General features: G+C 44.5%; 2 protein-coding genes across 5 annotated transcripts in view; both read right to left on the bottom strand.

Moving 5' to 3' along the window:
• The window catches only part of LOC103767398 (ATP-binding cassette sub-family G member 2-like), a 24,453-nt gene extending 19,608 nt beyond the window's left edge, over positions 1-4,845 (bottom strand). For 2 of the 4 annotated variants that reach the window (XM_018069103.1, XM_018069109.2), the window contains exon 1: positions 270-395. In XM_018069103.1, the coding sequence (XP_017924592.1) occupies positions 270-380 (111 nt within the window). In that variant the 5' untranslated portion in view covers positions 381-395. Of the gene's footprint in view, positions 1-269; positions 396-1,332; positions 1,352-4,785 lie in introns of those variants that run through there. The other 2 variants (XM_018069107.1, XM_018069108.1) reach the window with 2 other exon arrangements.
• Positions 4,846-12,005: 7,160 nt separating this feature from the next.
• PKD2L1 (polycystin 2 like 1, transient receptor potential cation channel) lies at positions 12,006-26,358 on the bottom strand. The gene is made up of 15 exons (XM_008934544.2): positions 25,871-26,358; positions 23,068-23,181; positions 21,587-21,714; positions 20,176-20,432; positions 19,145-19,369; positions 18,551-18,779; positions 18,014-18,184; positions 17,116-17,297; positions 16,592-16,712; positions 15,826-15,924; positions 14,963-15,084; positions 14,520-14,637; positions 14,155-14,291; positions 13,218-13,365; positions 12,006-12,203 (listed from the first exon to the last, which is right to left on the bottom strand). The coding sequence occupies exons 1-15, from the start codon at positions 26,163-26,165 to the stop codon at positions 12,006-12,008; spliced, it is 2,544 nt and encodes an 847-aa protein (XP_008932792.1). The 5' UTR covers positions 26,166-26,358.
• Between the last annotated feature and the right edge of the window lie 614 nt (positions 26,359-26,972).

Below are 26,972 nucleotides of genomic sequence, written 5' to 3'. Positions count from 1 at the left end.
GGGGAAGCGGCGGTGTTCGCTCCTTGGGAACCCCCGACGCGAGGAGTGGGCGTCGGACACGAGGTGCCCGGTGAAATGCCCGCGGCTCCTGCGCGCCCCGGCACGGGGGGCACGGCCGGGGAGTGGGAGGAAGCACCCGCTGTTCCTCCCACCTTCTGGGAAGGTCATCATACCCAGGGCATGTGTCGTGTCCAGTCCAGCCGGGTCAGCTGGGGCCACAGGCAGCCCTGGGAGCCCTTCCCAGAGTGGCGGTGACACTCCGATCTTACCCCTCCAGAGGCAGCGTGCTCCCTCGGGTGTTCCCTTGCTGGGACTGGGGAGGTCAGGGCAGCTCGCTGGGGTGACCCGTTGTCCTCCAGGCTGCATTTCCGTGCTGCCATGTGTTCCCGGCCAGGAGAACGTGTGAAAGCGGGAATATCCTATTTCCTTTGGTTTGTGGTCAAGGCTTCTCCTTGTCTTCCCATTCCCAAGCACTATTGTCTTTATAAATCAGCTCTGTCTCCCCGAGCTCCTTGATGTTGTGAATGCAGGAAAAGCTCACTTTTATGGTTTATAAGTATGATTTATAGCAGAGCTGTCAAGTCATCATATTAATTGTCTCCGGTTTGACTACCCTCTGCAGTTCTGTACAGCATTGCTTTCTTCTAACAACACCTCTTGCTAGATCAATTTAAAGCTTAGCTAAGCTGAAACATACCACTAGCTACCCAGTCAGTAACAATAATAAAACCTCCAAAGGCTCATCTCTTCCCCTTCCGACAGCTGCCTCCCTCCAGGCATGCTGATGTACTCAATGCTGTTGATGCACTAGACAGAAGACACCCACACCTAGGAAGCTGCACTGCTCTATAGGGCTGACAGGAGTCAGCAGGTGAGTTTATGGGGGTATTGAAGTAGCCTTAGAGATCTATCAGAAGGGCAGGTTTTGCCATAGGTACACCCAAGGATCAAGTTTGCTGAATGTTATCTTCAGTCACTCTGTGGGTCAGAAAGGGACTTAAGTTCATGTTTCCTTTGTGATTTAACTTCCTCTTTCAAGGAAAATCTGCCTACATTGAAGACTTTTGCCCTAGCATTTCACCAAGCATGCACATCTCTATCTTTAAACGTATTTCAACCCTAAATACTCACTACCCCTCAACAAGCTTCAGAGACAATCTTCTCTTGTCATGTGCCTGGGAAGTGAGAAAAAAGGGCCTGTGTGCTTGAGAGCAAAGGTGAACATTTTCTAAGTCATGAACTTGCTGCTCCACATGGTGTCTGCACAGTGGTGCAGGAGAACAACTTGCTGAAGGAGGACAATTAAAAGTTCAGGTTGCTCTTGAGAGTTACCTTCAGCTGCACAGCTGCTCCTCAGACAGAGTTGGTGGATGCCAATTTTGGGAAACAGTACTGCTCCTCCCGCACTTCATGGAATGGAAAATCCACTTCTATGCCCCCTGTGCCTAAGCTCATCGTGATGGCAAAGAAATAGGCAGAGACCCCAGATGTGGGGAGGAACCAAATCTGCCAAATACAGCATCTGGCTGTAAGCTCCGGCTTTTCTGTAGCCCATTCTTCAAGCAGCAGTCTTCTAGGCTTCTTCAAGAGCCTTATGATCGTCAGCCTGTTTCATGTCCCACCCCAATTACGAGTATTTTTCAGCTGTATAATTTTACTAATCCTGTTATCTAGCTCATACTGTTGCTGAGGAAGATTTCTGCCAATACAAGGACAGAAAACAGTGGCCAGGACTGTGGTTAAAAAGATGAATACTCTCAACAAGCTTGATGAGTGCTTGATGTTATGTACTGTACTTTTCTCTCACCCACCGCTCTGTAGGCTGGTGGGTGCCAGCACTGCTTTGTGCTGCTCATCCACAAAAAGGGGCATTTGCCTTGTAAACTGTCAGCCTTTATTGCAGATTAAAGGATGTGGTCTTCATAGAAAGACAGCAAAGGCATTAGCCCAGTGTAAAGCTTTAGCAAAGCCCTGTTGCTTTTACTGAGTGGCATTAAACAAATAATGCTAACAGGCTTCGCTTTGATATGTTGTGATAGCAAGGAAAGAACAACCTGGGTCATGTTTCAGATCTCATGCAGGTTTTAGTGCAGGTTTGAGGTCTTTCCTGTTGCTCCTTAGCCCCTGCCACCTTGAGGCTCTGATCTGGCTGCCACTATGGGGTTGCAGAGCAAGAGGGACCATGATGCTGTCCTGGGCATGGGGGAAGAGACCTAGCAAAAAGTGAGGCTTTGAGGAGCCCTGCTGAAAAGCATTATTCTTGTTTGCAAGTGATTTGAACTTTGCTCCTTTCTTATGGGTTCTGGTCACACTAGACATGTCCTGCATGTGTCCCAGCACACAGAGTGGATAAGAAGTTACTGAGGACTATGAGTTCTGCTCTGTGCTGAAAGCCGTGCTTTGTTCTTCCTTTCTTCCTGCAGCCTGAGCCACAGCATCACAAAAACATCTGTTTGAATGTGGTGCTGAGGATTCCTTCTAGTCCAGCTTTTCAAATGGGCCAAGACTTGCCACCACTTGATAAGTCAGGCATGGCCTGCAAAATCACTAGACACAAAATTTTCAAATCTCTTTCTCCACTGCTTTTTTCAGGATTCTTATCTCATTGCTGTGATGATCCAGAGTGTTTTTTAACACAGGGTGTTTTATCCTGCCTAATGTTAAATTTCATAAAGCTCATTAAGTATTTCAGGGAATTGAACCAGCAAGAGTGCATGAGAAATAGGTCCAGGAGGAACTGCATGATGATTATACTATTGCCTTCTCTACTGAATGCATCAATAAGCAGATTCCAATGCTCACTGTATAAAAGCAGCTCTGAGATCAATGTAGAAGATGGCAATATCAGACATGATGCTTGAGTGATGCCTCCTATCTCTTCTTTTCCAAAAGCTCCAGTAAACCATTCCAAAAGACACACCCTGTACATATGTATACACATGTGCTGAAACTGCTGCATATACAAATTCACCACCCTAGGCACAAAAAAAATCTCATCATGCTTTTTCCACCCTGATTGCTCATCACGTCAAAGCTAGTGCTGACTGGCCTCCCTTACTTGGTTAAAGTGCTGCTTGCCTTGGGGAAGTTGGCTTTTGCAAGACTTGCAGATTATGTAGAAGAAATCTGACTCTGTCAGGTTTTGTTAATCATTTAGTCCATTATCTGAATTCATAGTAGCACTAAATCCATAACTGGTTAAAGATAAGAAAGGCTTCAAGCAAATCTAAGAGAAATGCTGAGATATCATGGGCTTGATTCTGACAGAAGTCACAAGTAGTTGAACTATAGGATCAACAGATCTACACATGGGTATTATCTGGGTAAAGCAAGTAATCAGGCACAGATATAAAATCTATACTGTAAAGTGTCTAGTGCACCTAAACCACCATGGCAGTTCTTCAGGAGTGAAAAAGCTGACATCATAAACGTGCTCAGATATTTACCAATCTGATTCACTGCTGTTAGTAACATTAAAGAGAACCTATGTCTACCATATGATGTACAATAAAAATACAGAGATGCTCCTTTCTATCACAGTCTAGGTAGATGAAGAGAGGAGAATAACACATGCAGAGGGAGCAGAAATGGCGAGGTCTGATCAGAAAGCTGGGAATAGAGACCTAGACCAGGGATACATCATAGCTATGCTGTATAGCAGCTTCTAGGGAGATATACTTTGGGAGATTGCTAAGGAGAACAGAAGCTCCCATGTCCTCCCTAAGAAAGCACATCTGGAAAGACACCAGTTGCAACTGCCCCATGTTCTCACGCCTTTAGGACAAAGCCTGGGACTTCAGACCAAGAAATGCACCAAGCTAAGCTGGGGCAGCAATACAAGATTCCCAGTACAAGATTCTCCTGCACTCAGCCCAAGGTCCTGGGACAGGACTCCCTCAAGTGCAGTTTGTATTCCTATTTGCAAGTCAGGAATGGGCACTCCATCCTTCTGCTTCCCTTTTGAGGGCCTCAGTGCCTGCAGGAGGTTAACAGGATTAAAGTGTGTTTTATCTGTCCCAACTCAGCTCTACAGAGGTCAGCGCCCTCCCTAGACATGAATGTTGACATACACAACATTACGTAGGCATTTCACCTCCTTTCTCAGGAGCAAAGTCCAGGTGGCCCCACCAGCCATTTCTAAAAACTGATTTAACTTTTATTCACTCCCAAGGCCTGAGCTTCTGCCATTAGGATTTGTTGTGGTAGCCCTGAACAGATTCAGACTTTTTTGCAGTGGGTGCTGTACACCCAGAGTCTCAGAGTATCCTTCCCTAAAGGGACCCTGCACAACAGCAGAACATGACATAGCATTAGGGCAAACAGTTTGTATTCTGAAGAAGGAGAGATAAGAGACTAACTCTGTCTCATCCATAACTTCCCCTTTCTTTTGTGCCTTTCTAGATGCCTAAGAGTGCTATAGGACCTTAACAGAGGCCTATTGAACCACAACCTTCCAACTCAGAGTATCACATTAGGTGAAAGAAAAAGTGCAAAGGCTCAGAAATCTCAGCTGTCCCCTATTCTGATGCACACTTCCTCAGTTTCATTAATAGGGAGACAGAGGAAAAAAACCAAGGAATCACTAAGTAGCAAGTGTTATCAAAGAGACCCCAAAACAGTAAGTGAGACTAAATGTTTGGATTTTTATCTTGAAGATGAAGGCAATAACACAGCTGAAGAGGAGAACAAAAATTAAAAAGCACTCGGTTGCACAGCTCACCCAACAACACCACAAGAAAGTGCACAACATTCCTAAGCTATTTAAGCCAGAGCTCTTGTACTCACCTTCCATCTGGCCTCACTGGTTATGTTCCACTAGGTCCCAAGTGCATCTCAATATTTAGCTATCTCTTTCAGTAAAGCCACTGCCTGGTGTTTGTTTTGGCCAGGGCATCTCAATTTTTTTTACAGTGTTGCTCTGCTCCTTTTCAGACCTAATTTTTCTCTCCTAGTTTGGAAACTGCTTGTAAGTGGAGATGACTAGTACATGCAAAAGGGCAGAGGGGGAGAGATACCCAGGAGCCACTGAACAGGTAGTGTCCTAGTGTTGGAGACAATTGGCAGCAACCAGGAGAGGCAGGAGGAGTAGAGAATCACTAGAGAAAAGCCAAGATAGGTCTGAATAGAGAGTAAATGAGAGGCTAGGTGTGAAACACCAGGAGTGGCAGGTGTTAATGACACTGAGTTTAGCTGCTCACCAGGACAGCAGCACATCTAGAGGTAGCTCCTCCAGGCACTCGGACTGGGAGAGAAAGGACAATGAGTAAATCTTAATGACTCAGAGAGGAAGGACAGGATAAGAAACTGAGCACTCTCATCTCCTAAAGTGTGTACAAAGGCACATCCAGAAACAATCCATGGGCACCAGGCTAAGAACGTAGGAGACGTGAGAACTCTGTAGCTGGTGTTCCTTGTTCTGTGTCATGGCAAGAACCCCGACCACAGCAGCCGGACACAGGCCCTGGTGCCCAAATGCTAAATAGTCCATTTGGACACATCTCTCCCTGATCATGACTATGTGGTAAGAGAACCAAAGCGAGTGCAATCTGTTCTGTTTAAAAATAAGATCACCCATGAGCTTTGCTGCATTTTGTTTCCTTGCTCCAGTGCCTCCATTTCCCACTTCTGCACTGATCTCCATCCATTTCAGCCTTCTCTCCTGCTCTACTCTAAGCACCTCCTCAGCAGGTTACCAAGCTGTTACATATCTCAGCTGGTAACAGCTGTTACCAAGCTGTTAGGTATCTCAGAGCAGAACTGACCTCTGTAGCTGAAACATGGCCCACAGACTACTGCCTTCCATTGAAGCACCAGGGCCCTGGCTGGGCGATTCACATCGAAGGCTTTCCTTCTCCTCCCCAGTGCAAGAAGGAACAGGCAAGCATGAACATAGTCCCCGAGGGTTTCCTTCCTGAGAGGTCTCCCTGCCCTCTCTCACAAATCCTGCCAAACCTAACAAGGTTGGTGAAATCAGAGCTGCAAAGGCCTTTAACACAGTGTGTTCAGCACACAGAGAAGGCGACCAAGGTGACTGTTTCAGTGCCACACTGTGCACTTTCCCTCCACCCGTTGATGTTCTTATAAAATCTAGACATGGGTTGGATGTCATGAGTCTCCTTCCACTATGACTTACCTCTTTTGAAGGCAAACTCACAGTCTTTACTGATCGATGTGACCAAGTAAGCAGGTCAGGGACCAGACTCTGGTGCTATGGGACTTCCACTGTTGTTGTACCTACATGGTAGAGAATGCATGCTGGTGGCATGGCCTCTTCTGGGCCTGAAGAGGATAAAAGTCTTTGAGGCAGAAGAGGCTGTATTCCTGAAAGGATTCAGAAAGCTTACCATCTCTTGTTGCTGTAACAGTTGTCTATTATATAGGGAACTGAGAAGAAGCTCTGGCCTTTTGTCTGTCCCAGAAATCTTTGTACATGCTTTCAAAACCTGCTCACTATGTGAACTCCAGGCATGTCTGAACAACCTGGGTGGTTTGACACATTACAGTAATATGTTGGTGTGTGCATCCATGTGTGTATGCACATATATGGAGTTTTTCTGTCTGAGTTCCCCCTTTGCTGTTATTTCTGATGCTTTTTGCAGAAGAGAACCCTGAAGGTAGTCACAGCCACTAGAAATGGCCGCTTGGGATGGCTCCTCAGTCCCTTCTCAGGCAGCACAAGCAAAGCCAGTTTCAAGCTCCTGCTTTGCGTGTTGCTCTGAGGGGCTCTTTCTTAGGCTGCTGTGCCTTCTGGCACCTAGGGGGGAGTGTACCAGCAGAGAAATGATTGGTATCTTCTGTGGATGACAGTGCCCAGGAAACAGGACCATCCAGAGTCTAGGACATCCTGTGCTGTAGAACCCTGTCACTGCCAGGCACAGGGGCTCTCTTGGTAACTTGCTGTGGCATGCCCCAGCAAAGCCTGGCTGACTTCAGGCTGGAGACCCATCACCAAACAGCCATTGTTTTGTCAACTGGGCGTTCGCATTCCTCCTTCAGCACTCCCCAGTGAGGGCTGGGCCTTAGCTCACCGCACCCCAGGGGGCTGGCCCCTTCTGCCACCCGTGTAGGTGCCTGGCATGTGTGCAGCATGGCTGACTGGCAGTGAGCTACGCCTGGCATTCTCCACCTCCGAAACTCGGTCACGAGCAGGGCTTATTACTCAGTTCCTCAAACATTGAATTCTGCCACCTCTCTCCAAAACATATTCATGTTGACATATCCCCTGGCCACTGAGCCCAGCATGGGGGCTGGACCTGGCACTCAACTGAAATTCCTCCTACTTCTACTGCTCTCACACTACCAGGCTCCTTGCTTTCGGGTTTGGAGACCCTGAATTAGGGCTTCTGTGACCAGTGGAGGGATGGCACGACTCTTCATCTGGGTTTGTAACCAGCTGGAGCATCAGGTGCTGCTGGCTTCTCCCCTCCCTTTTCACTAGTTACTGATAAACTCGGTGAATACTGATAGTTGTTTCCCTGATGTTGCTTTTTCTTTTTAAGTGACTCCTGCTAGGCAGTTTTTTTAAGAGTCAGGGGCAGGGCAGTCTCCAGCCAACAACCTCCTGTGCTAAAGGCTGGTCAGTTATCAGCAGCTCTAGGCTAATAATAACACTTATTAAGGACTTTCCACAAGACTGAAAAAAATGAGCAAAACCTCTACAAACCCTGTTTACAGGTTGTAGGGAGAAGGATCTACCAGAGTGATAAAGCCTGAAACAAATACTCAAGTGTGAGGGTCTAGTATCATAAAGTGTGTTGGAAACCTGATTTCTGCTTCTGTCTTTTCTCTGATACCAAGAAAGAAATTTTTCTATGTCTCAGTTTCTCTGACTAAAACAAATGGGAGATTTGCTTCTGGCCTCCTTTGAAAACGGAACTGAGAAGGGGCTGTAGGTGCAAAGGGTTGTGAGTAGTGCTGACATCTACTGGTAAACTAAAACTGGCTGATAGGTAACATAAAATACCATAAATACATAACATAAATAGAGCTTGACTGTATTTGTGGGGGGTCTGGAGATTTATGTGTTCCTTTTAAACATGAAAAGTTAGGCTTGCTCATTGTTACGATAATGGCATCATATTCTTGGAGAGACACAGGGAAGAGATGCTACCAGGAGCTTTCCATGCTCATGGCCACAGCTGGTTGGGGCTGCCCCTTGCCAGATGCCTGAGCCTGCTTTCAGATGTGTCTGCCGTGCCCCTCCCTGCACACATCAGTGAATCTCTCTGTGCCTCACTTTGTGCTTGGGAACCATGGTTAGGACACTGTTTCCTTCTCCCTTGGCTGAATTTGAGAGTGCTCTATGTCAGCCTCTCTGGAGCACACACAGCACCTACCAGAATGGGTGAGAGGTCATATCCACTGCAACTGCCAATGTAAATAACCACGGTGGTGGTATCTCTTCAGAGCACCTTATACTTTTCCAAATTTCCTCCGAAAGATTTTTAACCACCTCAAGACACCAGCTGGGACAGTGCAGTTTGGAAGGCTAGCCTCTGCAGATTGAAACAAAACACAGCTACGCACCTATTTTTTTGAGGAAAAAATACTTTACTTTCCCCATCAGACATACAGCATCTAAATAATAACAGCTCCTGACAGGAGGCCTGACAACACATATATGAAAAGAAAAGATGTATGAACTTACCATTCAGTGGTTTTATGTTATTTCTTAACCAGTTTGAAGACACAATTGACAGTTACACACAAGCTCTTGCTGAGAACAAGTAATTTCCTTGCCCTACTCTAGGACACATCATACACATGACAATGTGGACACACAACAGACAAGGCAGTTACATGGAGAGGTACATGCAAGAGAGAAGACATCAATGCAGTCACAGGCACATGCCAGTGACCAAAGTTGTTTTACACTGAGCAGCACTGGCACCACCAAAATCACAGCACAGGGTGAAGGGAGTGGTCTTTCTGCCAGAAAGTGGGAAAGGAGCTGACCCAGGAGACCACGGTAGCCTGCAGTTCTTGTCTGATCCCAGCCAGAGCTGGTTTAGGGCTCCTCGACATGGCAGCTGACTACTGCCCCCTAAGCCCAAAGGAGAGGAGGCTGCCAGGCTGTTCTTGCCAGTGGGAAGGGGGGAGTCCTGGCAAGCTGGTCTAGAGTCTAATCTCTGGCTACAGTCTCCTGTGTTTACTACAGAGGGGCAAAGTGAGGGGCAGGCATCTCTCCCAGCTGCAGTGGCCCTGTGAAGACTCCCATGCTCTCCCTTTGCAGGGGAAAGCTGGCTTCCCAAGTTTTGGGCAAAAACAAGCCCTGCAGCGCAAACATGACCATTTTGTTTCTCCTGATGCCCTAAAGAGCAGACCACAGTGCCTGTGAGCTGGTTGCCTGAGGCTGTTGGTTACTGTCCCATGGATCTGAGTCCAGCTATCACACCATTGTTCTCTGTGCTTCCCCCACTTTCCCTGACACTTATGGGGGTCCCTATGCAGAAAGGGGCAGGGTGGTGGAGGTTGCCTTCCCGTGCCTAGTGACAGGCTCTTTCACTGTTCTGCAGTGGCTGCAGTATCCTTGCCTCAGTGGGCAAGTGGGGCTGGTCCTGTGGGTGTTTGGTACAGCTGAAAAGGGGAACAGAAACACTGGGCAATGCAGAGAGGGAGGTCCTGTACCACCTTCTCTGCAGAAGGTTGTTCTGTTGAGCAGAACAACCAAACAACATTCTTCCTGTGAGAAATCTGAGGCTTTATAAAGCCAGGCCTTAGAGATGATAATTTTTACCTTCATTTTCTTGGCAGGACATGAATTCAGGATCCTGTTGCCTTCATGGTAATTATTGCTCTGTTCAGAAGCTAAGCCTCAGCTAGCAATATATCTTCCACTGACTCCATTAGTACAGGATCAACCACCTCAAACAGACAGTTGCTTCTTGGATCTCTCCCATGGTGTTAGACTTAGTTCTTCACAGATCGGCATCCCAAGTATTTCATATCTATGCAGTAACAGAGACTCAGAACCTCACCCAATATTTTGAGTCTGTGGAAAAGGCATTCCTTCAGAGACCTCAAAGAAAGAGCTTACATTTTTGATTTTGCAATTATGCCTTGGTAATCATAGACTGATATTGATCCAGGATCTAAAACAGGGTCTTACAAATGAGTTTAAGGAAGAACCTCCCTCTATGTCTTTCAACACACAAAGGACCTGATTAGTTAACTGCAAGGGGGGGCTGTGTGCACTCTTCAAGCCCATTACAGAGCACATAGCTCCTCTGTTCAATTACAATTTAGCATATAGATTTCCTGTTTAATTAAAATTTTGGAAAAAAAAAAAGAAAGAAAGAAAGCCCATTTCAGGAAGTTCTCCTGACATAGGCTGTTTTCTTCTTTGTAAGACAATAGCTTCAATGCAGAGAGCAGGAGGAAGTAAGCAACACCACTGTTGCAAGTTCAGCTGGAAAAGCTGAAGGTAGGAAGCTCTTGCTCAATTCTGAATTCAGCAGAAATGGGAGTCAAGAATTATGGCAATGTCTCCCAGGCAAGTCTTGTTCCCAACAGCAGGACCAGCTGATGGGAAGTGAATTGTGAGAGCCTCCAGTTACTGTGCCCACAGCTCCTGTCCGAAATCTAAGCTCACTGTGGGCTGGGTGACAAGCTCCTCCTCACAGCTCCTGCTAGGTCCTTGCAGCTGAAAGACCCTCTGAATTTATCAGTGATATCTTGTAGCTGTGACAGCCCTGGTGTCTGGGCCATCTGTGGACAGGGCTGATCCTGAGGTCCATCAGATATTGCCAGAGAGGCTTTCCACAGAATGCAGTGACACACACATCTTAAAAAAGGTGGCAATACAAAATGCCCCTGCACAAGGTCCACACTAAACTTATCACTACACTGCATAGCATGCTCAACAGTGTAGCACTAATGAGAACTGTTAGCAATTGTCTGGTACAACTCACATTTCTATTGGCTTTAAGCCTACAGAGCCTATTTGAGGTGAACTACTGTAGAATATCAGTGATGAAGATATTTGGAATACATTTACACTGACCCTGTAATAGCAGCAATAGCCTGCACCAGTTACAAGGAAAGAGAAATCTCAGCAAAGGGAGAAATGCCTGGAAAAGAAGTATGTGGTTGAAAAACTGACACATCTCATTTTCACAATATTCTTCAACTGAAATGGTGTCAGCACCTCCAACTGCAAATTGTTTCCTCGGCAAAATCAAGAAAGATCACAACTTCATAAATTTGGTGCTAGTTTTTTAAAGAACCTTGAGATGCAATTTAAGGAGTGTGAAAATAAATGATAGAGGGTCAACAGCTGTGTTAGAGACCATATAACCAGAAGTTTGTTCCCTAACACTCAGACCTCAGACTTTACCAGTAACAACTGCTTCTCAGTTTAGAGTATTTCAGATTTCCTCCCAATTACACTGTCAGTCAATTCTCATTGTAGTTGTCCGAAGTTAGGTGTTAGTATCCTCTTCCCTCAACATCTAAATCTAAGATACAGAAAGGTTACCAAGGTAATCTGGAAACAAGCTACAGCAGAACAAAACTGTCTGTAACCAGGTAGACACAGCTAAATTTCTTCTTTCCATTTCACTCTAATGATTATATTCTGTTTTCTTTACATTATAATCACATCTGTTTTCTGCAGACAATTGCATGTGTTGGGAACAAGTTGCAATACACCACTCTGGACAGAAGTGTTCAGAGTTCTGGGGTTCCTGCTTTTTAGGAAAGGATAGATAAGAGACTTTGTGTCAGCTTGTAGAGAGGCAGAAACCTCATACATCACCTGGTTCTGAATTCCACCTACTCCAGAGATACTGAGGGGAGAGAGGGCAGAAGTTCTACTCTTTGACATTATACATCATTACACTGAAAAAGAGCAGCCCTGATTTTTCACATCAACAGTTTCTGACAACAGTGGTGTCTATGTCCAGCTATCTGGATTATCCTAACAGTGGGAGAACAACTGACAGTGACTTAGTACCGTGGGAGCCAGAGTGAGAGCACTTGGTTGTTTGCTAGAAGTGCACATCCAGCTATGGCTGGATGATGTTCTTGGACACCTGTGAGCCCAGCACATTTGACCGGGGCAAGATGTGGTAGACACCGTTTTGGGAAGAGTTACCACTCAGGTTGTTTCTCTGGACATGTTCCATCCCCCAACTTTCTACTTCTTCCTTCCGCAGTTGGTCTAGGCTCTGGGAGTGCAGCTCTTCCTGACTGGCTTCTTCCTCCTGTGAACCAGAAGAAAGGTACCAAGAACTTCTGTGACACTCCAGGAGGGAGGTAAGGTGTGCATGATACTTAAATATCCTCCCACATTCTTTCAGAAATTAGTACAATCCTGCCTGTCCATAAAAGATCTAATATACTGTTTACTGCAGTACAGTGATGAATGCACATTCAAGCATTAAACAAACAAGGAAAGATTCATCCCTTTTCACCCTCTACAAGAACATTCACAGAAATGCTGTGGCAAAGCAAATCTGCAAACAGCTACTCAAATAAGCTTTCAGGTACATTCACATGAGAAGTTGGACCTTTCAAGACACTCTTTCAAATGGGAAGTGATCACAAGACTACCCTGTAAAAGGAAGGCTTCTTTCTTACTCAGCTAGGTCACTTTGTGCCATTTGGCTATTCTCATTATTAAGGCCATAAAAGCATGAAGTAATGACATGATTCCCACATGCCTTGCTGCCTTTGACTTTTAAGCTGAAGACCCAAAATACACTGGATGACTGGATATAGGCAGTCTTTGGCAAAAGTCACAATTCTGCAGCGAGATGCTGTAAGCACACCACTAACAGTCTTCCATCACATATGTCTTATAAATAAGCCACAGGCAAGGTGTTGTTAAGATCACAGTCCACAACACTGTCATGAGCTGTTCTTGCTGGAAAGGACCATCTGATAATTTTTCTTTTAACATCTGAGGATAAGCAGTTACAAAGCAACTGAATTGTCAGTGAATTGCATCCACTGCCACAGGATTGAGCTTGGCCTCAAAGGAGCCAGAAGGTGTGTTTTAAGATACCATAGTTAACTGAGGGGACATAAAAGCAAAGTGTTACTTTTCTTGAACAGAAAAGGCTTGATCATACAGAATGTTGACCCTGGCCAACCCTTTCTGTCTTATGTCAATGTGGATTGGAAAAGCAAACGCGATACCAGGTCCTTTCACAGAGCAGGGCTGTGTGAAGACCTAATGTGAAGCAGGTTCAGGTGCATGGTGGAGGGCTACCAACCTTACTAACATCATCCAGTGGTTTGCCCACCAGGTCCTTCCTCTTCAGCTTGTTTCCTTCTGGCACATCAAGCTTGCTCACCACTGCATCAATCTTGGAGCCAACGCTGTTTATGGACAGTTCCAGCTGCAGTACACGTTGCAGCAGGCTGGGGGAGACACAGAGAGCATTTGTAAGCCTTTTCTTGTGATGATTTGTAGGATTTGCAGGAGATATCTCACAGACAATGGGCCAGACCTCAAACAGGAGTGAATGCTCCCCATCAGATATTGATTCATACCTACTGAAGGCATAACTTCCTGCTGTACTGTGTTTTCATCTGTAATCAGTGATTCTGCTTAGGATGGATCCCAGCCACTTTGGATCACAGTTCAGACACAGTATAATTCCATTATTAAGTACTGCACCTGCCTCTCCTTTGATATGGCCCTATGTGGTTTGCTCAGTGTTTCTCAGTAGCAGAATCAGGATCTCCTGATTCTCTGTGCTGTATTTATCCCATGCTCTGCTGTGGAAGAAACAGCCAAGTGTTATTCTTGGACCTGGACGATAAAGGCCAACTAGGCTATAAATCAAGGATATTTATTCCCACAGGATCTTCTGTAAAGGTATCAGCTTCCCTTGGCCCAGTTATCTGGGCCACCTTCTGATCTGAAATATGATGGCATATTGCCTGCGGCCAGCTGACAGCTGCAGAGGTTATTCAAGAGGCAGAAAGCAAAATGTCTTAATTTTTTATACGAACAGGCAAACTACATTACTAGAATTGTCCCAGTTATCTCCTGACCTGCTTATTTATGCATGTGCAAGATAAAAGAGACAAGATCTTACTGAAACCGCTCAACACCACTGTAAAGAGTTACATCAGGGAAGGAAGCAGAAGGGAATCAGACTCCTCATTTGCAGAGGGCTGAAACTACTGACAGCACAAACATACACTTGGAACTCTTCTTTGGAGACCCAGCTGGCTTTATTGGCGTGGTTATTCCTTGCTTCCCTGTAGATCAGATTCTCATCCAGGTTGTTGTCACCATAGGATTTCCCCAAATTTTCAATCTCTGTATTCAGAGCAACCTGGAAGATAAAGAAACTCCTGCAAAGCTGGATACTAACTCTGTGTCAGCTTTACTGTGGATAACACACAATATCACAGGCAGTGATATACTCAGCTGTTACCCAGGCACAGTTGGAACTGTATTTGAGTTGCCTGCTTAGTTTATACCACAAACCCAAAAAGATTCCTGGGACCACTTTGGAGTGAACTCTACCAAACAGAAGATTTCTTTCCTTGCCCTTTTTTACCCTTTTTGCCTCGAGGTCATGCTTCATCTGCTGTTGCTCCTCTTCATCAAGGATGTGGTTGCCATCTTTGTCAAACGTGCAGAAAGCTGCTGTGATTTCATGATCTGCATGGCCCAGTCTGAAAAAGAATAGAAAGAAAACTGAAAGCACAGAATTACACTGTTAAGCTCTAACAGTGTGGGAACACCACTTTTGAAATCAGTGTATTGTTTCCTCCTGCCAGTGACAAACCTCAACACCCCAAATGGGCAAGAGACAGTAACACAAACCTATTTAGACCAGCAGATTAAACATGCGGGGAAAGATAACTATTTTTTTTTTGAGTCTTAAATTGCCCAGATCTGAGCTAACTGCTCTCCCAGTCTTGAAAACCAGAGAATCTAGATTACCCGTGTTACCAAAAGAAAGAGCTAAGTGGGCATCCCTCAAGCTGACTCACTTACTCCTTCAAGCTGTTCTTGAAGTCTTCAAAGTCTAGTTCTTTTGTTCCATTCTGCAGTGCTTTCTGCACATCAGAAATCCGCTCCTTCTTCAGCTTCAGCCTCATGAGTGTCCGGTTGTAGCTCTGTTACCAAAGGTGCAAAAAGGTGCGAACAGACACAGAATCACGCAGACAGAACAGTCAAAAGTAGAGCAGAGCACAGGTGAGCCTACGCTAAGTAATACAGGAAGTTTTTAAGTTTTCCACAAGCAAAAATACAACACTGCTGAATGAACCTCATCTCTAAACTAGGATCACACTTTCAAAGTGACAGCAACATGCTAGTCCTCTGCTTTTCTTCTCACAATTCTTCTTTTATCTGATCTCTCAGTCCATCAGCTGTTTAAGATAATGTCTCAAATACTGTTCTTTGCAGAATATTGCTCCCACAGCAGAGCTGTGACCTTCCAGGAACTTTTCTGGAATTCGCCCATGGGAAATCCAGATGTAACCCACTACATTTGCACCACTGTAACATGCTCAACTTAGCAAAGTAGGACCTGCTGTGTTATTGATCAAAGTACAATCTATCAAGGACTTGAAAGGACTTTTGTTTAGAGACCATCCTGGGAAGAAAAGTCTCTCAGAAACACTACATCAAGTAAGAAGATTCCCCCAACCTCTGCTTTTTCATCTTCTCATTGCTGAAGAATCTGGGAGCTTGATTTATTCCAGAAAGGAACTGTGACTCCTCTGCACACAAAGAAGATAGATCTGGAGTTGGCAACCACTGTTTCTCTCTAGTAAATTCCACTTAGTTCAGGGACTTCCAAAAAATGCTTCATGATTTAGCTAGAAAGTAGCATGGCTTTCACTATTCATCACCTGCTTCAAGATGTCAGAGAGCTGAAGCTCATCCTTCTGGCTTGAAAGCTCTTCCTTGACTTCTGAGTAGGTGTCATTGATGATGGCCAGAAACATGTTCTAGAAAAAGGGGAAGAAGAGAGGTGAATATGCATAAGACATCTTGCCTGCTCCAGCAACTGAAGCAGCAAGAGGCAGGACTTAGTTAAACAAGGAGCTATTTCCCCACAGAGTCTCTCTTGGGCAAATTAAACCGGGTGAAGAGAAGGCCCCCTTCAGCCACACTGTGTTTTCTCATGTTTTTGCAGTGAAAGCAGTGATTGCAGGTATTTGTTACCAGCTTGAATACTACCTTGGATAGCTTTTCTTGAAAAATCTTAAGTTACATTTGGATTCCTGACACTGGCTGTTTAACCTGGATGTTATGAGCATCCCTCTGCATCCGTTGCCTAGGAAGCCAGAGACTCTCCCCCATGTTTTTTTCACTGCCTTTTACAGAACAGCTGATCTGATCCCCTTGAATTCAGCTGACACATTAGTGGTTTTTCCAGTCAGATTTAGTCTTCACCTTAAAACATGTGAATATGGCTCTAAGTCACCCTAATAATCAAATCCCCAACTGTAATAACACACTCTTTGCCTACTGTGGTCTATTCACACTGCAAAGCTTCTGTAACAAACTCCCTTTCCCTCTAAGCATTAGCGCTGCACCTAACTCAGGGATTGTCAGGAGGGGTCTCTCAAACACTGCTGTCAATACTGGGACAAGGAGTACTTTCTTGCTTACCAGGAGCACAAAGAAAACAAAGAACACATAGGTGACAAAGTAAATAGGCCCAAGGACCCTGTTGGCATTGTCAATGGAATTGTAGTCAAAATCACCGAGAATGATCCGAAACTGGGTGAAGCTGGAGGAAAGAAAGAGCCCAAGATCACACAAAGGCACATGGATTTATCCTACAACTTCAAACAGTCCTGAGGTGAACCTGAACCCGTCTGCAGCCCAGATGGGCATAAGAACAAGCCAGAGCAGGGTCTAAACCACTCAGTCAGAGTGTAGGTTCAGCTACTCATCCTTAGCAATAAACCCCAACAACCAGAAATCTGTCAGTTACTCTCAATTTTCTCACTGTGTTCTTTTGCCCATGAAGATGTCACAACCAGAGGACTATGAGTGACTTATTAACTGTTGTGACTTTATTACAATGAGATACAACAGGTGTCTGATTGACATTCAGATTTGTATCTGTAGGGAAGGGTGAAATTCTTTTGATAAAATTATGGAAACATGGTTCTATCTTATACACTTACATGCATTTAACAAAGGTACTGAAGTTTTCCACTTGTGTCCCAAAAAGAAGGTAACCCAGCTGGGCATAGGCAAAGAAGACAATGAAGAACATAATGGCAAAGCCCAGGATGTCCTTGGCGCAACGTGCCAGTGTGGAGGAGAGCTGGGTCATTGTTTTGTTAAAGCTAATGTACTTGAATATCTGCAGGATGAAAGAATGGGGGAAAAGTTAGGCCAAACCATCAGCTAGGTCAGTCTCTCTCAGGTATGTGCATGCTTACTGACGAGAGGTTCACTACAGTACCAAAGCACTGAGAAGAAAGCTGGGCTAGAGGAATAGCGGCTTAGTGTTCAGGATATTTGTCCCGGGTGTGCCACCATCCTCCTGGAGGTCATAAACATATGGCTTTGTTCCCTGTGTCAAAGGAAAATACAAATAGGGACTGCTAGAAGGACAAATTTCTTAAAGCTAACAAGGAGCCCCAAATAGAGAGTGGCTTTCCACCACGCCAAGATGCTTTGGTTGAAATGCAAAGTCCACGCCAACACATGAGTAATTTCCAGTTCTTGAGGGATCATCATGAAAGGAAAGCATGGTTTACAAGATTATCCTCCAGAATACTAAAATAGTACAGGATAGACAAAGTTACATTGTACTCAGCATTTTCTAAAACCACTTTTATACCACAATGTCTGAGCTCATCGCCCTGGATGTTATCTCCCAATAACTGGCTTCAGAATGCAGAGTGAAAAGTTGTCCAGATTTACTGCAAAACAGAGCATATGACTTTGAGGAAAATCCTCTGCTGTATAGCTGTTACACTCATTTACTCAGAGGGATGGAAGGGACAACCCCCAAATTATCTAGAGGAAGAGGTCTGACTGGAGACCTGGCACCTCCCAGACCCACTACAATACCTTGATCCAGGCAAAGAATAAGTTGACTGCATTCATATTGTTGTACTGCGTCTGCCAGAATGCCAGGAACTCAAAATCTGCGTAGGTGTTGGGGTGTTTCAGCAACTCTCCCAGCAGCCTGTTCACCTCAATGGTGCGAAAGATGTGAAATCCAATGGCGACAATGGAGAGCTGCGAAGAGGAATAGTCTGCAGTGACCACTGTACCTATGCTTTCCTCAGACATTAAAGTGTCACAGAACTCCTTGATATAGCAGTTCACAGCTGCAATCTACTGGTGGGGGATGGAAATAAGGTCTTGATGCACTGAATGATGCCCTGGTTTCACAGACTCTAGGGCATCTCTAAAGAAAGTATTTTCTCCTAACAGTTGACAGAAGAGCATATATCCATTAATTCTGCTAGTTCATTTTAGTATTAAAGCAAAACCTCTGCCAGCTCTTGTCCTATCTGGACTAGTTCCCACATTCTTTCATTTATTTTGGCTCTTATACCTCTCTGCAATTGCTCCCCCCAAAACACGTGTAAGAGTCCTCACCAGAATGACGACAACATCCAGGATGTTCCAGATGCTGGTGAAGTACTGAAGCTTGTGGATACGCAGCTCCAAAGTCTCCTCCACCACATAGTAGAAGATGAAGACACAGAATACAATTTCACAGGCAACAATGAAGAAGTCCCATGCACTGACATATCGTATAAGTTTGACTGTCCGGATTTGCCAGGAAGGAATGGCACCACCAGTGGCTGGAAACTCAACAACTAACCTTGAAGGGGACAAGAAAACTCTGATAATTATAAACAAGAGGATGGAGGCTCTGGGATTATTTTGAGAGGCAGCAAACTTGAGCATGATCTATCCATCAGACCATGAGTGGAAGAGTTGTGCATGTGTGTACACAGCCATATCTCTGCTGCTTCACTGTCTGTGACAAGAAAGGGTGAAAGATAAAGAGAAGTGTGACTGGTTATGTCAGGAAGACCAAGACTTCTTACTCATCCATACAATTTCTACTGACACCACTCAGACCTACCCCACTGGTAGACCTTAATAAAGTATTTGCATTTTAAGAAACCATGGCACTGAGGAAGATGCAAGAGGCTGAAGAATTTTCAGCTGGACTCAGCTTACCTCAGAACACAGAACAGATTGATATTTGCATTATACACGGAGAAATCAATGAAGACAACTCGTGTTCCCCGATCCAGCCACAGCTTCTCCTTCAAGACTTGTAGGGCTTCAGCACTCTCTTCTCTGGTCAACTTGAGGTCTATGTAGTATCCTCCCCCACTGTAACTGGTTAGTCTTCCCCAGTGAGATGAACCACCCAGCTCCTCCTCAGAATGGTAACTCCATCTGCAACAGACAAACCATAAGCAAAGGCTTCACCACCCCAGGCTTGGATATGACCTTGTAGCCTGGAAAATTAGACTATATCTTCAAGGGACAGAACAGTTTTTAATTAAAGAATTGGCACTTAATTCCTAATGAGTTCTTCATTGTTGTTAGTTTTCTAGTCTAGTGCTTCCCAGCAGTGACACATGACTTGCAATATTATGGAGGGAAAATTCTGAGATCCGTTGGCTAGGTCAGTCTTGTTTTCATGGAGGTTGCTCCCAGGATCTGCTCTATTGCCTTCTATCACATTGCACACAACCATCTGCTTAGAACACTCTTGCACTTATATTTCCTTATGAACAATAATTTCTTGTTCACAGATCAAGACCCATGCAGCAAGTAAAGAGTTATTAAACTGAAGCTACCTCACATTATTATAGAGAAATAGGCTGTCAAGATGAGAGATATGTACTTTCTTCTCTTTGGCTCCTGAAATCCCAGAGGAAAGCAAATAGTATCCTCCTTTTGATGGATCTGGTCCCAAAGGTCTTTATTTAACTTCACACTCTTAAAGACAGGCAAAAATTTCTACCTAATTTTCCACTGGATTTTTCATGGCTTTCCCAACAGGTCCCACTTTGCCACTCAATCTGTTGTGCTTTTCCTCAAAGAGACACTTGACCTTATTGATAGACGAAAAGGACTTGCTGCCTCTGACTGCAAGGGGAATTCCAGCCTTATGTGAGAAACTCACCCTCAGCATCCTGCAGCTTAGCAGATCTTGTTTTAACTAGAAGAGACTAATTTGGATTAGATGTACTTACGCTGTTCCATTGATGAGCCCAAAGGAGACCCTTTCCTCCTTGTCTTCTGAGTATACATCATAGCAGCCTGAGATTTCCTCCTTGAAGTCATCATGGACCACACAGGAATTGTTCTTCACCTTCAGTTGTCTCATGCGTGGGACACCCAGCAGCAGATTCTCGTAATAAATGTACGACTGGGTGCTGTGCGCTGTCAGGGACTCGTTGTTGTACCACTTTGTCCAGTAAAGATTATCCAGAAGGGGACCTTGTGCATACTGCAAGGGAGGGAGAGGAGAACAACTGCTTTGTAGCTCACACAGAGGGAATTTTCTTAGCCTGGGATTGAGATAGTAAGACATGACCTGCCCCTCTCTGCTCCCCAAGACAAAGGTAGTGTCTTTGTTGGATGTATGTTAAGGAGGGGAAAGACCAGGGCTGCTGATAGAGGAGGGATGCTGGGCAGCAGGGTCATTGTTGGTTTCTCACAGGCCTGTTGTACAGTTGCTGCACCTTCCTGGGCTCATAAAAGAGACAAGAGCTCTACAAGTCTCTTTGTCTCTTCCATTTCAGTCAGCACAAGTCTCAAGGAATTGCCTTGGCACCAGTTGTGAATTATGAAAAGAGCGTGTGCCAGTGTCCTGGAAACACCAGGGGAAAATCAATAGTGCCATTGTTTGCTGTAGTGTTTTAATATGATAGAAAAAGACATCACATAATTGATGAACAATTTCTGTCTGTCAGAGATAAGTGGTTGCAATAACTCAATGGCCTTCACTGTGGCTCTCATTATTCCTTCACCAGTTCTTTGACAGAAATATGTTAGACCCCAGACATCTTTCCCCTTTTTTATTCTCTTTGATAAAAGTCAGTGCAAATTGTAATCCAGCTTCTTCATAAAGAATCTATAGATCAGACAAGCCCAGGCATGAATTACAGGCAGGTTAAGTATGCTGTTCCCAAATTGCCATGAAAATGGACAAAAGCCTATTACTAAGACACCAGCATGAAGACATGGGGCTGTAGGATTCAAAGTCACTTGTACCACATGGAAACATGAAGTAAATCACTTGGCCTCTCTGGATCAGTTCTTTCCATCTGTGCAATGAATAGATGCTCAGATCGCTTTAATTTTTTTGTTATGTCCTGCCTGTTCAGCTGGTAAATTACTGGGAAATGGACTCTTCTGGGCACACACAACACTTATCCTAGCCAGTATTCTGGCCACAGTGCTCAGAGGGATAAATGATATTTTAAGTCAGTGAGTATTTTGCACGCAAATGCTATTGTAACTATTGCTAGAAGCTGGCAAAAGCTTGTGGCAATAAAATGCCTTGCTGAAATCACTAGGTAGCAAATTCAGAGGGAACTGAATGTCCCAGTCTAGCTGAGATTTACAGGGTTCCCCATGCTGGGCTAGATTTGTACTCACCACCCAGAAGTCAGCCATGCTTCCGATGGACTGGAAGGAGACACGACCATCTGAAGAGGTCTGCAGAAAGAGCTCAGACATCACTTTGGTGTAGTAATAGGCATTGGAACTTGTCATTCCATATGTCACTAAGAGAAGAGATAAGAGAAGGGTCCTTCCTTATACCTGAATATAGGAGCCGGATATAAATATATTTATATATTCACTTTACGTGTAGCTTGTACTTTCACAGGTAAGCTGAGCAAGGCATGGGAGAAGAAATCTTAGGACCTTTTGCTTTCTTCGGGATTTACAAATTTACTTGTTGCATGTTGCAGAATTTAAACTGTCAGACTGACAGACTGTAAGAGGTTAGTAGAGAGAGAATACCATTGGATGATGCAACTGAACATCCCAGGTAATGATTTTTGTTCTCAGACAAAATTTCTGAGGGAAATTTTCTTTCTCAGAGCAAAGCCCATGTTCTGTATTTTGACTTTCTGATGTGAAGCTGCAAAGGTACAGAGACCACCCTGTTTTTCCAAGTGGAAAGCTCCAGGTAAGTTCTCATCTACCAAGAAACCCCAACAGTAGCAGGCTCTAACTTCCATGAGCATGTTGTTTCAACTCTCCAGTGCTCCTCTTCCTTCAGAAAAACATCCGTCATGGTGATCACTAAGAACATGTTCTGCTCTTGAAAGCACAGCAGGAAAATAAAGCAGCTGACGTTCAAGACACAATCCCCCCACACCTTCTGGATGAGTCAGTGTGTGACAACATGTACGTCCGTGTGCACCTCTTGCTTCTTTAGGAAGAGTGACTGAAGCACTGTCTCCCTGGGCCAGTGTGATAATAACTTAGGTTGCTATTGTCTGTCAATCTCTCCTGCCATAGGGTCCATGAAATATAATCCTCTTCACTATCCCATGCCACTGGTGTTCATTTGTGATAATGAATGAACCTTCCCAAAACCAAACAGCCATTGTTCTATCTACACAAAGTCAATTAGCATTAGCATTCAGTACAGGGACACATTAAATTCACCCAAGAACAACAGTGAGAGCTGCTATCTGCTTTATCACCACAGCCACCCCTGCAGTCTCAGAGGGGAAAATCTCTCTGACTTCTGTATCTTTGATGCCAGGAAGTTTCTGGAGCTGCTCTCTGGGTCTTGAACATTTACTGTGAATTAAATAAAATAATTAAAAACCTTGAGCAGATTCTCCTAGGACTGTGGTGTCAATGGCTAGAACTGATAATATGAATCTGAAAATACTGCTTAAATCTAACGATTATCAATTAGCAATGGTCAGTAATTTTACTTCTGTGTAGAGTTATTAACCTATTCTATAGGTTAATAACGCAACCTCCTGCTGCAGTGAATGCACGTACAATAAATTTAACATTTACAGCAGAGCAAGGAAGACTAATAATAAAATCTCACATTATTCCCCTCACACTGCACACAGAAAGGATGCCTATGAGACATGACAGCTACTTACGTAGACAGATGTCCACCAAGAACACAACATAGACTAGCAGCTCTCGCAGTGTGGTCTTCACATAAAGCTCTCTGTTTTCAGCTGTGTTCTCAGTCAGTGTAGTGCCCCACAGACCTGTTGGGTATAAAGAAGCGACTGCTGAGTTTTGATGGCCATTCTCAAGGGCCATGTGAGGAGCTGAAGCCCTGTTCTCAAAGAACTCCGCTGGGAGTTGAATTTTTGTCACTTTTTAAGGCCAAACCACTTTTCATTTCAAAACTTGACTAAGACCTATAAAAATGTGTTAAATAACCCCTAAGAAGAACTAGAACAATTCCAGCATGAATAAAAGATTTGGGGCCGACCAAAACTATAATATATTGGTTTTTTATTTTTGCTAAATCACTCTCCAATTTTCTGTTTGAGCTCATTACGGACTGATCTTTTTCTGACTGTTTTTCAGCTTACTCTTTGCAGAGATTTGTCACAAGGTCTCTTGAAACTATAAAACTTCAACTCAGTCACCCATGTGCCAACAGCTGACCTTCTGTTAGGACTTCTGTAGCAGAACTGCATCTGATGTTAGCTTTACAGATACTAGTCCTTTCAGCGCACGTTGAACCATTAGGTCCCTTGCTTACCTAAAAACTCTTGCAGTTTTCTTGTAGGTCATAAGACTCGCACACATAACACAACTCAATATTTTCAGCATAAAATTTAGAGCCAAATTGGCTTTAGGACATCTATCAATGGAGCTGTGCTGAATCCAATACAGTTATGCCAATTGCAACAGCTAGAGATCCTATTTCTTTCTACAGTCAAAGCAACTCATTAAATGTCACCAGGACTGATCAATAAGAGAGAAACACTTCCTTTAAAAGAAGCCTTGATATTTTGGGTTTGATGAACCGCCTGATACCATTAGTGTATTTGTTTGTTCTTTTTGAAACAGCTTTTTGTTGTGATTTCTGGAATGCTCCTGAAGTTGAAAGGCATAAGAACTTCCAGTTGAAAGCCTAGTGATAGAAGCCATGTCGATAATATCCATAGTGTTGCTGCTTTCTGCAGCTCCTAGAGAGCTCAGCCCTGATACCTATCCCCAGTAGTATGCAGCAATCATCTTCCTGCGAGCCAGGATCAAAGCTGATCAAAGGCCACACATTTGAAGTCAGTTCTTGCAGATAAGAAACCGCTTTTGTTTCTCTGGAGCAAGCAAAAGTGATGTAGTGGTCTGTATGCATTTACTCCTGTCATTTTGACAGGTCTTTGGCATCTCAGCAGATCAGAGAGCTTTTTGCACCATCAACTACCGTAGTGACTGTTCCAGAATCCGCCTTCACTCCTGGGCAGACAACTAGTAGCCTGTTCTGGACAATCCAGACCAGCAACAGAAATAACAGCCTGAAGAAGATCTGGATTAACTGCTGTGAAGGAGAGAGTGTCCTGTCGTCTACAGGAATCTCCACAATGCAGAAAAACAAGTGGAAACAACTCACCCATCCGTTCAGGTCATATTTAAATAACAACCTTCATCCTCAGATATGACTACATCACAATCTTTTAACAGGTTTGGTTTGTTTTTTTTTCCCCATGAGGCAGAGAAACCTTACTTTCTATATGTTTGAAGCAGAGGCACAGACTTTCTTTGCTTTGAGAACAGAAGTGTACTTGGAACATCTAAATTCAGGGACACTCAAATATCCCTGAAAATTTGGTTCAGAGAGTTGCCCAAAATGATACCTGAAGGACCACGAGGCTGGTCCAGTACCCTTTCAGATTGCATCCAGAAACTGTAATACTATATCGCTTGAGGTTTGTTTTCAGCTCTTTCTTTAGGAAATCTGTAATTACCCACCAAGCCCACCCAGCACCGTTCCTCAGCCAGGAGAAACCTCTAAAGCCTCAGCTCTGACTGCATGTGAATAGATAGTGTTAGACTGTAATGACAATGACAAATAAGTATTGATCATAGAGGGGCTGTGCAAATCAGGACCAAGCTATACTGTTATTCACTCACATGTACTGTTAGAGGGTACAGCTCTGAGAAAGGTTCTTACATTCCAAGTCAGGAAGAAAACAAGAAAAGCGACACTGGCAAGAAAATGTAATTTTCACAAGAAACAGTTCCTTGGTCTATCTTCCCTCTTTTTACAATATTAGGATTTTATGCCTTCTATAAGTAACTGTTCAAATAATGCTCTTGCCCAGGACTATATACTTACAGGAGACTTATCTTGCTCCCAGAGTTTTGATTGTCTCTGATTAAGCCTACATATATTTCATTCCCCTTTGCTTTTTAAACTGGAAAACAGCACCTCTTTCTTCCAGCTGTCTTCAAGAAAAGCACTGTTTGATACATTCCTGTAATCCCCTGCATTTCAGTCCTAGATGTTCTCTGGTAGATATTTTTATCAGTTCTTAAGTTACTGTAACACAGGGGCCAGACCACTGTCTAGAAAATGCATACATAGACAGAATGGTCTCATCACCACAGTGATGACTCCTGGGGATTCTGAATATCTCAGCTCTGTCCAAAGCTCAGATTCACTGCAAAACCCTGAGCACATCCCTTAGTCTCCGACTACCTTGTAGTAAAGGTAACAGGACAAACTGTGAAGCTATAGCCAGGCACACGGAATGAGAATGCTCCTTCCAGGTCAGCCAGACATGATCTCTGGAGTAATGCTACTGTATGTTGAGCAGGGCCCTAGGCTACACAGACACTATGAGGTTTCTACCTTCTGCATCCCTTCTCTCATCCCCCCATACGACTGTTCGTTCTGAGGGCTAATAAATCCTTTCTAGTGGGATGTCAGAGCTTTACCTCTTATGCCTCTGAAGACGTAGAAGAAGCACTTGAGGAAAGGACTTGTCTTCCCATCCACAGCTTTGCTCTGTTCTTCTTGGTAGGGCAGTGGATCCCCAACCTCTTCAAAGTTCTCATAGGGATTTTCCAAGGTAGACTTGGGGTTGTAGATGGTTTGAATCTTCAAGGAGGAAGAAGGAGAGCCATTGTAAACAGGATTGTCCCAAGCTTTCTTCCCCACTGTCTGCAGTTCGTGCTCCTCTGATGCTCTAAAGTGGCTCTCAGCTCTGTTGTTTAGGCGAGACGAATTCATGACTAGTCACTGCCAGCAGAAGTATTTTTTAACTGGAATTGTGAAGATTGCCTGTCCAAGCTGGAATTGTAAGGTAGCAGAGAGATAATCAGTAAATGCCAAACAGCTTGTCTGCTCAGCAACCAGGAGAGGGCACACCAACAGCTCCCCACAGACAGCAAGCATCCTCTCTTTTATATCTGCTCAGCTGGTGACACCGATCAGAGGGGTGGCACTACCCGTTGTTAGGAACCACTGTCAGCCTTATTATCCCAGGAGCCGTGGAACACCGACAAGTCCAGGAGTCATTCTCTGTTTCTTAAAGGCGACAACAGACTTAGATGCCGTCGTGAGAAGAGGCTGCTTAAAGGTCGGCCCCTGAGGATGGAGGGTTGGAAGGGGGAGGAGGCGGCTGGGATGTAGCTGGACCCCTCAGGCTGCTGCAGCCCGAGTCATCTCCGGGGGAAGCTCCGGCTGGAAGCGGCGGTGGGACCGAATGCGAGCTCCGTGAGGAGAGGGGCCAGACGGGAGCCTTTGCTCGGCGTGGGGGCACTCACGAAGTTTCAGCGAAGCGCCGAAGAGCAGAAGCGCTCCCCGTGAGCGGCGGCGCGGAGCATCTTCGTTATGTCACTGTAAAAGCAGGAGTGAAAAACGGGGATAAATGTTGTGTTCGTTTTGGAAACAAGGGGCTGGAATCTCCTGCTTTTGCAGAATTTCCATAAGCCATGCAGTGCCTGCTGGCCCTGAGGCAAGCCTGATTTAAAAAAAAAAAAAAACTAAACAAAACAAAACAACAAAGCAGGATTACACCAGGCAAAACTGGCAATA

This window comes from Manacus vitellinus, unplaced genomic scaffold, assembly GCF_001715985.3.
Source record: "Manacus vitellinus isolate BGI_N305 unplaced genomic scaffold, ASM171598v3 scaffold_15_pilon, whole genome shotgun sequence".
NCBI lineage: Eukaryota > Metazoa > Chordata > Aves > Passeriformes > Pipridae > Manacus > Manacus vitellinus.
Note: the sequence above shows the minus strand (reverse complement) of the source record. Positions and strands in the feature narration are given on the sequence as shown.

Excerpts from the sequence above, each read along its gene's own strand:
- PKD2L1 (XM_008934544.2), bottom strand. The coding sequence starts at position 26,165 with ATGAATTCGTCTCGCCTAAACAACAGAGCTGAGAGCCACTTTAGAGCA. Across the intron at positions 20,433-21,586 it reads GCATGGCTGACTTCTGGGTG|TATGCACAAGGTCCCCTTCT; the intron begins GTGAGTACAAAT and ends CCTCCCTTGCAG. Across the intron at positions 15,085-15,825 it reads TCTCTGACATCTTGAAGCAG|AGCTACAACCGGACACTCAT; the intron begins GTGATGAATAGT and ends CTTTGGTAACAG.